General features: G+C 39.2%; 1 protein-coding gene across 3 annotated transcripts in view; it reads right to left on the minus strand.

Annotated features, from left to right (window-relative positions):
• Window positions 1–12953, minus strand: part of LOC120548360 (cilia- and flagella-associated protein 46) — a 70810-nt gene that overhangs the window by 17864 nt on the left and 39993 nt on the right. For all 3 annotated transcript variants that reach the window (XM_039784593.1, XM_039784594.1, XM_039784591.1), the window contains exons 40-49: window positions 11379–11576; window positions 7831–8019; window positions 6139–6261; window positions 5201–5386; window positions 4655–4828; window positions 2702–2799; window positions 2268–2341; window positions 1424–1602; window positions 1119–1225; window positions 809–879 (exon numbers count right to left, since the gene is read on the minus strand). In XM_039784593.1, coding sequence (XP_039640527.1) covers window positions 809–879; window positions 1119–1225; window positions 1424–1602; window positions 2268–2341; window positions 2702–2799; window positions 4655–4828; window positions 5201–5386; window positions 6139–6261; window positions 7831–8019; window positions 11379–11576 — 1399 coding nt within the window. The remainder of the gene's footprint in view (window positions 1–808; window positions 880–1118; window positions 1226–1423; window positions 1603–2267; window positions 2342–2701; window positions 2800–4654; window positions 4829–5200; window positions 5387–6138; window positions 6262–7830; window positions 8020–11378; window positions 11577–12953) is intronic.

Consider the following 12953-nt stretch of genomic DNA (forward strand, 5'->3'; position numbering starts at 1 on the left):
TAAATTAGCATTACATTAATCGTCTATCTATACAGCTAATGTTAACGTTACTAGTGAAGTTATTCGTGGTTAGCCCAGTCCTGTTAACTGTGGTCGAAACAGTCATACTAAAAATAACTTTATTAGCGTGTTGAACGATGTTGGAACCTCATAATGTTACCCACAAAGCATTAGCATCAACGTTAGCTACTTGTCAACCAGCACATTATAGTAACGTTAAGCTGGTATATTGAACTTTCAAAATAATTAAGGTCTCTGTTGTATTACTGTGATAAAAAGTGGGATGTAATTAATCACAATGATGCTGTATGGCAAAAAAAGCAGTATTATGGTTACAAGTATTTTTTTTCTGTGACATTGTATGATTTACAATTACTCCTGAACGTATCATCTTGGTGCCAGCGTTCTGACGGAAGTTAGAGTAACTACCTTTTATATATGTCAATGGTAACTACACAGTGAAAGGTTATATGACGCCAATGACGGGCGACTAAAGGAAACGTGTCTGAAAATAAAATAACAGATTTCTCTGGGTTTGACATTTGGTGGAAACATTGGGGATAGTGTAAGAACACAACTCATAAAAATATACAACAGTTATGGTCATTTTTAGACATTTTAAAGCAGAAATGTTATTGTACCTTTAACAAAGCCGTGGTATTTGACAACATGGGAATGAGAATGTGCTGTTATTGGCTGGGGTTTACACACCCATGTGGGGCTCAAAGACTCTTTGCTGACACCCATAAAAGTACCAAACACAGCAAAATAAGAAAGCAAGCTCACACCCAACATACTCTTCCTTTACCTGAACTCCCTTTCTCTTCTTTATCTTTGGCTTTGGCCATCTCAGGGACTGGTAGTGATGCAGCCTGGGGCCTGAGGGAGGTAAGGACAGCTAAGGATCAGTAGGGCTACACTGCCTTCTGTCTGACAAGGACATACTATAGAACCAGAAATAGAAATAGAGACATGCAGCACTCGCTTTGTGTAAGCTTGCTGCATGCATTTGTGAACGCAACAGGTACCACACACTTGAAAAGACTCTTCCCACAGTTGTACCTGCCAAAGCGGTTTGGGAAAAATTGGGGAATCTGATGACACATACAGCACTTCACCTTAAGCATGATAAGTCAAACTGTGTGAGAAGTGGATTCAAATAGTCTTCCATATCTTGTACAATTTCTCTGAAGTGGGGTCCTAACATTTCTTCTGCAGCAGTTTTCTGTATAGGAAAACAAGAAAAAAAAAAGAAAAGAGTTTTTATTGTTTTAGGTCACCGATTACTTTCATGTCTCCCCAGTAAGCAAAATAGAAGAGGCATGAGATGATAATAATTGCAGTGGAGTGAGACTTTTTAAGAGGCTTGCAGTGGATATTGTTAATAGAGTGAAATAAGAGCAGAGGTCTCAACAAGACATACACAGGGAAAAACATGATGCTCCTCAGAGGCCTCCAGCCTGCCCTCAGCACTGTGCCAACAGCCTTGCTTGAGGAGAGCATGTCTTGTCTCCTGGCCAAAGGCCCGAGTCTGCTCCCTCAGTGCCAGCAGAGCCTGTGGGCAGACTGAAACCTTGGCCACCCTAGAGCACGTCAGGGTACCTGCAACAACAGGATTGACAATCGATCAAATGCGCATAGACATAGACACATACAGGCCTTGTAATTGGTCCCCATGAGTACCTCCAACCCCTCCTCCTCCTGGACCTTTTGTAAGATCTCTTATTCTGTCTCATCTTATTTTTTCCTTTCTGTTTCTTGTCCTCATTCTCAGACAATGGAGTCGAGATGCCAGCCTAATCCCTTTTTCCCCAATTCCTACAACTACTTATGTCAGACTAGTCGCAGGAAAGGTCATGCGAGCAGGTAATACAGTATGCTAATACCCTGTGATGACTAATGCAAGCTGGTGTTCCATGCCAGACCAGTAGCAAAAAGGTGGCTGGCTTATTATACACTTTGTCATCTTTTCCTCTGTCTCGGCTTCATTAAATCTGAACTTTTCATCTGCCTTGCAGATAAATGTTACATGGGAATACTGAATTCATCTGGTTCCATTTTAATGCTGACAACAATGCTGTGAACAGCATTGTATGTGTGTGTGAAGACCGTATTCCTGGGGCTATGGAACAAATTAGATGAAGTATAAAAATACATAAATGCGGTAAATCTTCTGTTTGAAATGGCCCACATCTCTCATACAAGTAGGAAGTCTGGCAGCTCTTTGTATTATGAACATTGGTTAAAAAAAACGTACAAGTCCTGACCTGTAACTTGCGTAGTCTTTCCCTTTTGATTTGGAGCTTTGGTCATCTCATAGAAGGCCCCATAAAGTTCTGACCTAAAAACAAAACAAACACTCAAAAAACACTTTTTACATCTTACCTGTATACTGTACGCATTGCTTCACGTATATTTAAAATGCCTTAAATTTCAAATAATGAAAGTAAGAAATTCCATCTCTATCCACAAGTACATATACACTACATCAGCCCTCTAGTGGCAGGTGTAACACACAGCAGGCCCACTCTTCTATAGGTACAGTATTACTTTAGCCTATATCTATTGTGACTTGCATGGCCTTTTTTAAATCATGTATTCATGTACCATTACACTGTCAGGGGCAGATAAGGACAGAATTTACAGCATGGCAAAGAAAAGGGAATAGAGAGTAAACAGAGGACGACAAAATAGAAATTACCCATCTTCAGAGTGCTGAAGCAGCAGGATTTTCAGGTTAGGCGGGAGCTCTGCAAGGATATTTAGGTGGCTGGGATAGATGGTCAGGTGGCTGAAGGTCTGCAAACCAGAAAGTCATTCCAAGAACACAAATTTTACAGCATATTATACAAACTTAAAGTGCCCTTGATTTTTTTCCTTAATTAAGACTTTTTTTTAAGGAATAAAAGGTAGTGTTATGATATCAGTTCAGTGTTTTTCGAAAAGTTAGCTGATAGGCCAAGTGCGGACATGTGACATGAGGGTGTGTGTTTGTGTGATGCTGATAACTCAGTCCATTGCAGCTGTATGGGATGAGATTCATTCAGGAGATTGTCTCCGATGGGAGACAGTCACAGAAACGGCACGCTGACGGCTGCAAACCACACGCTTACCACGCAGAGAACACTATTGAAGACAAAGATGCCTAAAGACTATTCTGTTTTCCCTCAACTTTTGTAAATACACCTTTTAAAACCATTAATGACAATACCATTAATGTTACACGCTAGGTTAGCCTCTACTAGCTGTGTGTGTTTGTAATACTAGCCCAGGTTAGCTTAGCCTTATAACAGGTAGGTAACAAGCATGTTACATAACAAAAGTTCCACCAGAGATACAGTATGTGAAGAGGAACAGAGAAATATTTCTTTGTTTAAATTTAAAAGTATTTTGAACATAGGCATAGTTTTGGGTATAGACAGTAGGGACATGTCTCTACCAATGTTGAGGTGCTGCTGAATTGACACTAGCAATATTTTTACACATCTCAAAATATCTTGTCATTTAAACTGACAGTAGTACGGAAGAATATTAAACTGTTTCAGAAATTCAGGTTTAATATGGTTTACAGCGGCAATTGGTCCAAACAGATTATTTACAGGTCTGTTTATTGTAAAACAAATCTATCATATACATTTTTTTAATTATTTATTGATTTGAGTCTCAGATTTAATATTAATACATAAAATGTAAAATATGTGTTTAAAATCAGAGAACTAAATAAATATATAATAATATATATTTAATGAAGTAAACATGTTGCAGAGTGAAGCTATCTGTGTGTGTATACTGTATGTGGGTGCACATGTAGACATACTGTATGAAAGAGAAAAAGAACAGAGCACATATATGCAGCTGTGCATACCCACAGCACATATATGCAGCTGTGCATACTGACCATCCACTAAAAATATCCCTACCAAAATTAAAGCCAACCTACGCCCTTTATTTTGAAAAAGGATTTGCAATTGCCATGCATTAAAACAACAACAATAGTGAATGATCTAGTATTCATTACCTTAATTATCCAAAACTGATTATGAGAAGTTCAAAACTACCAGGTGTAATTTGTCCAAAAACGTCACAGATAAAAAAATAACATTTAAGTCAAGTCCATGTTGTCAGATAAAAGCACAGTCAGTTTTTACTTTGTCATGTCGAAAATAAAGAGCATTTTGTCAATTTTAAATTGCTTCTGAAGACATAATTGTTTGTATATAACATGATTTAACAAGAGACGTAACTTGCTTTGAGTTAAATTGAGGACTAATCCCAATTATAAAATATAACACTACAATTATTGGGCAACTATTAATTTGTATTTTTACTGGTAATATTAACACATTAACATGTTTCTGAAATAAGATTCCAAAGGATTCATCTGCCTTACATGGGGCAACTTCTTGCTGTATCATGTTCATTAAGCTGCAGATGCCACAAAGTTGTCCCACATACAGTACCAGCTACTGCACATGTTGGTGTAACTAAAAACAAGTGTGTTTGAAGCTTCACTACTCTGTGTGGTTTTGGAAGTGCATTTAGAGCAGAGGCCATAACAGTACCGATAGTGTGTCAGCCATCAAGGGAATTTTCCGGGCTGAGTATGACAGCATCCATAAATCATGAGTGCGCAGGAGGGGTTGGTGACCGGTACCTTGGAGAGGCTGTTGAGGGAGTCTTCCACTCCCTTCAGCATGCTGCTGGGCCTCTCCTCCTGAGAGAGGAGCAGCTTCCTGTGAAGGCTGAGCAGAGCGGAGAGCTGGGACACGCTAGTGCCAGCACAGGCAGAACGTAGGACCTCGGCCATTGTAGTGGCAGTGCAGCAGCTCTGGGAAAAATACAGAAGATGGATGAAAGAGCTGTTCGTAATAGCATGAATTATAGTAGGCGATGATATCCTAAAGATTACTATTAAGTAAGCGAAGATAATCTGTGGGTACAGATGCAAGGGACTGTATTGTGCATAGAGCCACCTGCCTGCAGTCGGACAGTGGTAGCATATGGACCTCTGTTTCATACAATGTACCCTATGTGGACCTTTCTACAGTGTCCATGGGCATAACAGTGATGAGAATGGAAGTGAAACCTGATGATTAGCAAGTAGTTTCTACACATTATACAAACACTGCACTCTCAAGACAATGCCAGCACACTCAGGCAATGTAGTAAAAAAATGCCCATATTATCTGATGCACAATACCTGAAACAGGGCAATATATTGACCTGCCACTGCAGGGTCAGACTGGCCATGACACTCCAACATGTTGAGAGAGGCATCAGCCAGGATGGAGGAAGGAAGCTTGTGTTGGAGACACAGGTTGATGGCCTCAGCCAGAGCCTTACTGGCCCTTGCCAACAGCTGCTGGGCTCTACGCCTCCTCCCCTGCTATAGACATCACCAACACACATATAGAAAATACAGGCAGATTAAAATCCCTGTACACTGCATAATCAGTCAAACATATGCACGTACAGTACACATACAAGCATGTTACACTGTGTATATAAATTACAATGCTATCAATACACTGCATTATATCTCCATCATTCTAAAATATCATCATATTGCACCTGTATTATGATTCATTCATGTCTTATTAAATGCTTTGTTCTTACATTTGTAGGTAATATATTTTAAAATACTTTAAAAGGCACTGAATACTTCATGTTTATAGTTTATGTTTCTACATAAGAAGTTATACACTATTTCAAAGCAGGCCCTTTTGACTGGCAACAATAACTGAAAGTCCCCCAGTGACAAAAGCACAATAAATGAATTGAACAAAGCTGTCTGTGAATGCATTCATCTAATTTTAATATGATTCAAATCATTTTGTTTCATTATAGTTTATCCCAATGCAGACAATAGTCAAAACTGAGCCATTCAACATTACCAGGTGAATCTTGCTTAATATTCCAAATGTTGCCACATAAATAATACATTGGCCCACATTTTATTCTGCACCAAGTTTGATGTGGACAATAGATCTCTCTGTGCTGACTTTCAATATGAGAGCTATGCAGAGCACCCAGGGATTTACCTCTGGGGGATTTAAGATGTGAGGTGATCCTCAGTTTAAAGACCTGAGACTAGAGATGAGTCAGAAGAGATGGGATCACTTGTCAGGAGGTATGTACCTGCAGCTCAGCACTTTTGGCAGAGGTCACCCTTTGCTCTCCTCTGCTTGATTCTCCGTTTTTCTCTTTCTCTGAATTCTCCTCCTCCATGTAAATAGCTTTAGGGTCAGCCCAGGCCTCTTTCTGCACAAAATGATTTCAAGATCACAGAACAATAATCGTGATTAGTATAAAATCCCCTCATGATCACAAACCATGAAGACCTGAGCTTTTCTGTCTTAAATTATGTAAGCGGACATCCATCTCTCTAATCACTATAAGCTTTTCACCTTGTGAAGTAACTTTTTCCAGGTTATTTGTCCGTTGTGTGTGTGTGTATGTGTGTGTGTGTGTGTGTGTGTGTGTGTGTGTGTGTGTGTGTGTGTGTGTGTGTGTGTGTGTGTGTGTGTGTGTGTGTGCACGCGCACTTCTGCATCAAGATTGCCAAAAAGGGCTGCAACCAAGCTACCAAGGTTGATATGACTTCTAACACTTAAGCAGAAAAGTGATTTCTTTCTGGTATGTTGTTTTTGTGGTCACAAAAGTTCTGAAGGCATGGATAGTCTGGTGTAGAGTTACTAGAAAAAAAAGGAGAGATGCATAGTTGCAGTTTCAAGATTTTACTTTAAAACCATCATCAGGGACAGGTAGTGATGTCAGCAAACAACAGTAAATAAATTCCAGGTATGCCAGCTATTCAGCATTACTCAGTTGCACCAATTAGGCTGATGATGTCACATGCCTACACTGCTTAAATTAAACATCAACAAATATCAACACTCACGGCTCCAATTAAACAAATTCAGTGCCTTACAAGCTTCAGACTACTGTGGGAAGGTTTATATCTGGGTACTTCAGACATTTAGTATTGCATTTTAATGGTCGAAAGTAAGCAGCAGAGACTAAGATATCCTGAATTTGAGTTCCTAGTATGAGTCTACAAAACCTACAAAAACAATATATACTACATTTCCAATAATACAACTGAATAGCATATTTCATTAGCCCCATGAAATTCCTTCCAGAATTACATAAGACATTATACAATTGGTCCCTTTAAGACAATTTTGTTATGATGTTTTCATGATTTGTTTTCCTAATGTTTTTTGAGGAATTCATTCCATACCATAACGTTCTTGATACTTCTTGAATTAAAAGATTAGAACCACAAAGTTATACTGATCTGATGAAGATATTTTGTACTTAAATGGTAAAAAGTAGAAATGCTGCTGTGAGGAAGTTTTCCCACAAGTTAATAAACCCGTCACAACACCGGAGTAACTGATTACACCGTAAAGGCTCCATGGCTGTCTGGTCACTCTGACTCTCTGGTTAAGCTTTTGCTGCAAAACTCATTTTGGCAGATGCCGGGTTAAGACAAGAGGCAGAAGCACCGCCCACTTCCCTTGGGTGGCCATGTCAACCATAGGCTGTATATAAATATGATGTTAACCAATTGGGCTCTTTAGACAGCGACGTGGAGTTTCGGGTAAGATCGCAATCTATTTTCTGGTCGATTTTCTCTGCAAGCCGCATGTGAATCTGGCAAGTATACACACTCTAACCTATTCTAAACGATATCAATATATAATATAAATGATCGGATTCTGCAGATTTGATTTTCACTTTAAACCAAATCCTATCTACAGTATGTACCAGATATATGTATAAATGAGCATTATGTGTAAATATATGAACATTTGTGTTGTCTACCTGTTTGTGTCTGTCCCAGAGAGCACACAGATAAATGGGGTCCTCTTGCACAGCCAGCAATCTGAAGTACTTTCCCATCAGACTTAGGCAGCAAGCTCTGGTCTCCATGTTGTCCAGGGAGTGAGAGCTGACTGTAGCCAGCTGGCCCAGAGCCAACTGCCCCAAGGTACTGCCCACACTCACCCATTCCTGGACAAGACACAAGGAAGTTAAGGTCATATGAGGAGATGGATGGAGGAAAAGCAATGCACTTACTTGCAATATCATTTGATGAACAAGCTTTTGGATACACAAACCTCTCTCAATTTGACTGGATGCATTAAATGAAGTTCAGTACTTGGCTAAACAAAAACTCATTTTGGAAGCAAATCCTAACATCTTTATGCATATTTCCTTTTCCCCTTTTTTCACCAGGAAAAGCTGTTACAAAAGCTGTTCAGAAAGCAGCATTGGAAGCATTGGAGTGGAAGGAAGCTTGGTGTCTATGGAGATAACATGTAAGTAGTCTATTTTATTTTTCATCACAGTAGCTCAGTCCATTAGGACTTGGCATGGGAACCAAAGCGTTGACAGTCCAGCTTGGACCAGGTGTCAAATGTGGACCGATAGTTACTCCTGTAAGTTACCCCCAACTGCTCGGGGTGCCATCCCATGAGGCATTTTTTAAGTGCTTTGGGGGGCCTTTTGTAAGTTATTTCGGGTATTACAGTGAGTTAGAATAGTAACACATACAATATTTTTCATATCTAAACATCCTAATGAATCTATAGCTGTTTGGGGCTCTTAACCCCAGGCCCCCAGGCAGTTGCCTACCTTTCCTAGTGGTAAAGTCTGCTCTTGGAGTTTTTGTTCCTGTGAGCCAGAGTGTACGTATTTCACCAGTGTTTCTGACCGTGAGTGGCCGCAACTTGGGTATGTGACGCAAATGGCAGGTGTATTGCTCAGGACCCATGGAAGCACAGTGTTCAGTGTGATTAGTAAAGTAGTAAAGTTGTTTGTATGAGCAGTTTCAAGAAAGCTGCAAGCAGCAATACCACAGGGCAAGGAATCAGACACGGTTTTAACGGGCACTGCATCAGTTAATATGAAATGAGTTTTAGAGTTCGGTGTGATGCAATAGCTAACATCTTATTTGGCTTTTCTAACATTTGTTGACTGTACTAAGCCCATTCCGAATGGAGGGATTTCTTACATAGTGTATCCATCTTCTGACTGGAGTTTTAAGGTTTTCTTTTTGGTACACGCGGAAGTCAATTTTTATTTTTGTTTTAAAATCTGTTGTATTACATTATGGATCCAAATCCAAATTCCATGTTACTAGTTGGATCCCCGTTTTCTTGAGAAGAAGCTTAGAAGAGTCGAGTGAGTGTGAGCTAACCCATGAACCTTGGCAACTTTTAGAACATCTTATACACACAACTTACTATGCCTGTCTCCTGAACTCAACACTCTAGTTTGAAATCCTACATAAATATTCTAATGAACACTCCCAACAGCTTAATTTTTAGGCAGTGGTGTCCCAAATTAACACATTGGTGGAAAGCCACCTTGGAGTGATGGCTTGTTGCTGCACTTTGGTTTCGGTTTGGTTATGACAGTCCTAGTAATACACAATTACATGTCAATAAAGCTGGAGGGGTGAGTGAGAGTGGTCACAGATAAGGGTATAAAGTACAAAACAGCCTGGTGTTACTTTGCACGTTAGCGTCCCCAAATGGCAATCATACACAACCAACCTTCTGACCAACATAGTAAGCCAGAATTTATCAACATGGATGTTTATCTTCTTGATGTTTAGAGTAATATTTTATATTCTTTGAAGTGTAAATGTGTCACTTCCTGTGCCCTAAGGACATTTTGTCCTCAATACTATACATGAAACATGAAATAATTTAGACAGGGCAAATCTGAGTTACATAGCATGGAATGTTTCTATCTTTTCCAGCCCTGATTTGTGTATGTGTGATTTGTGTATGTTTTTTTAAAAATATATATTTATCTAGTTTAACAGCTCATCTATATATGCTGACCTAAACTAGTCATATATATTGTAATGAAGAAATATTTGCCCTAAAGCAGGGGTCATCAACTACATTTTTCCAAGGACTTTCAAATAAAGAAAATAAAATGAATTTATACCTAATACGCCTATTCCTGTTTGAAATGTTCACTTTCTTGCTGATTTAATGCTATATATATATATATATATATATATATATATATATATATTTTTTTTTTTTTTTTTTTTTTTACATGTATTAGTGTGAGCAAACTCCTAAAAAACATGGAAACTCCATAATGATAACTGGCTCTTTAAGTAGAAAAAGATCTCAGACTAGGAGGCAGTTCACTGAGGAGTGATGGTTAAAGTCTGTGATTAGGAGACATGGTTGTAGTATGCAGCGTCCTGATTGGTGGAAAATGCTTGCAGAAAGAAACGGCTGTTGTCAGGTAAACATGTCACTGTCAAAGAGGCTGAAGCGAAAAGTTGAAGTGGAAAAGCCCAGCTTTAATGATGAATGGACAGATAAGCAGGCTATGCATTCGTCATGTATGCCTAATTTGCAATGAAACGATGTTGTTGCAAAATAATACAACCGGCATCATCATCAAGAATGAAGAACGCAAACATAATGGATGCATGCATCTGTTTTGGTCTTAAGACATCCATAGATTTACCGCTCCAGCGGAGAGGAGGGTTCGCTCAGCCAGCATTTAAGTTCATAAGAATTTGTCCAAATTTTAAGATTCCCGGCAAACTAAGAAACAGTTAGACTACAAACTGACAGCTTTTGTTTTAGCTTGTTTGTAAAAATTCTCTATTTGCAGAGTACAGCTGTGTTTGCATAAAACAGCGCGGTGGACAAGAGTGGACTGAGCAGACAGAGCTCTATATGTTTATGCCGGTCTACACAGGTGAGTGCATTGATGAAGTATTGACTTTTTACTCACAAAGTTTTTATTGTAGCCTACTTACAGTAACGAGACTAGCGTGAGTTCATCTGCCCCAGCGACCATTGGTTATCCTCTTTGTATTGTTCCCAGTAAGATACTGCATGTTTTAACGCACACACATCTTGGCTCAGCTGTGTGTGTGGAGCGCAGGCATCGCTGTACAGAATCCCGGCATGTGAATAGAGATGCAAATACAGGGGGCTGGGTTTGTGCTCTACCTGTGTAATGTTACCTGCTCTAAATGTTTGAAATGCTAAATAACAGAATGCATTTTTTCCTCTTTACATTTTCTGAATTCGTGATTATTCTGCGGGCCAGACTAAAAGCTTTGGTGGAGCAAGATCTGGCCCGCAAAAAAAAAAAATAAAAAATTTTTTAAAAAAAAGGCAAAACAAAAAAAAAAAAAAAAACCCCAAAAATTAAATAATTTTTTTTTTAAAAAGTTTTTTTTTTTTTTTTTTTTTTTTTGCTACATTGTTTGGTGTTATAGGGCAAGACTACAGTCTACATCATTACCATGCAAGGTGATTATATCTAGCAGTCACAGATTATATCTAACAGTTAACCCAGGTTTGAGGTGTTTACTGTCTAACCTGTTTTATAGAGTTGGGCTCAGGTGTACAGCGTGTAAACTCCTCCAGTGCTATCTCAGCAGAGGTCTTCCTCTCGCGGGCAAGAGCTTGGCGTTTCTCTTCAGCACAATGTTCCTCCAGCACGGCCAGACAAAATTCTGCCAGAGCCACTCGCAGACGCAGCAACCTCCGCATGGCTTTCAGTGACAGTCCATGACTCTGGCAAGGATAAAAGCACCAACATAAAAACAAAAAAGAGAAAATGCACTCAAAATTGTAGTCAAACATGCAGTAAAGGAAAATCCAGTAACTCAAGTTTAAATGATAAAACACCACAGCAGTCTATTTGTTTTCCTATTTCAATGGGCTGCCAACTTGAAATCAGAAGCACCTTTTCTTTATAATATTAAAAAGTCTAACTATAATTAAAATGGTAATTTGAAACACTTCTCAAGTGGCAGGTTAGGGTGCAGGAGTAGACTGTAATGATGAGTTCACAGACAAATAGCAATTTAGACAAGATGTGTGATCACATATTATGAGACAAGGCAAATGAGAAATTTGGGCAATGGTCTGAATCAGACTGAAAACCACTAATTTAAACATGACAGAACTGAATATGGAACAAAAGCCCAGCTCATGAAGATTAATAAATGAACATTTCAGTTTTTTCTCTCGTTTCCAAAGCAGATAGGATGCCAAACTTACCAGGGCAGCAGCACCATCTGCTGAAAGCACACTGCTATAATCCAGCCTGCAATGGCTGAGTCAAACATCCACAGACAATTTAATCAAAAACATAATACAGCAAGCAGCAGGTGTGAGAGTTCAATCAATCTTTCTTTCATGATTCTATCAACATGTAAATCAAGGCTGCAGCCAGTGTAATGCCAGGCCATCTCTGGCACTGAAGCCCTCAGATAACCTCATCTGTATGACAGCTTGTATAGTGTCTGGATAAAATAGGATTCTAACAACCATCTGCTGTTGACAAGTAACAGTAGTGGAGGCTTTATCTGTGTCAAAACATCTCTAAGATATAAACAGCAATACACACATACACATCTTTTTAGCTAAGATATCACACAGCCAAGAAGCCCAGAATACGACAGTGACACAACAGGGCCTTATTAACCTCATGCAGCAGCTTAACTGTGATTCGGTCAATTAGACTCTTTAGGAAATTAGATTCGGAAAGCACAAACAAAGCCTCTCATTTAGCCATTAAAAAGGGCTTTTCACAGGAAAATCCTTTTTTTCCCTCAAAACTGAAAAAAATGCTCAGATAGAAGTTCTCTAAATAGGATCAAACATTTTGCCATCTGCACATCCTTAATGGGCCAGCAATTTTAGCCAGAACTCTTTTGAGCTAGAGGGTAACAGCCGAGCAAATGCACTTCCACACTTTGAAAAATTTGATTCTCTATTTCTGGTGTTCATATTCAGCCACCTTCTGTGCTGATCAGTGTCCTTGAAGGAAAGTTAAGTAGAGTCAGGGGTGTTGGACTGGGGGGGCAAAAATATGCTAGAATGAATAGCTGTGGATGCGGGGAGGGGCCCATTGAGAATGCCTTTCAACAAGGCCCAGAACTTTGT

This window comes from Perca fluviatilis, chromosome 19 (assembly GCF_010015445.1).
Source record: "Perca fluviatilis chromosome 19, GENO_Pfluv_1.0, whole genome shotgun sequence".
Classification (NCBI taxonomy): domain Eukaryota; kingdom Metazoa; phylum Chordata; class Actinopteri; order Perciformes; family Percidae; genus Perca; species Perca fluviatilis.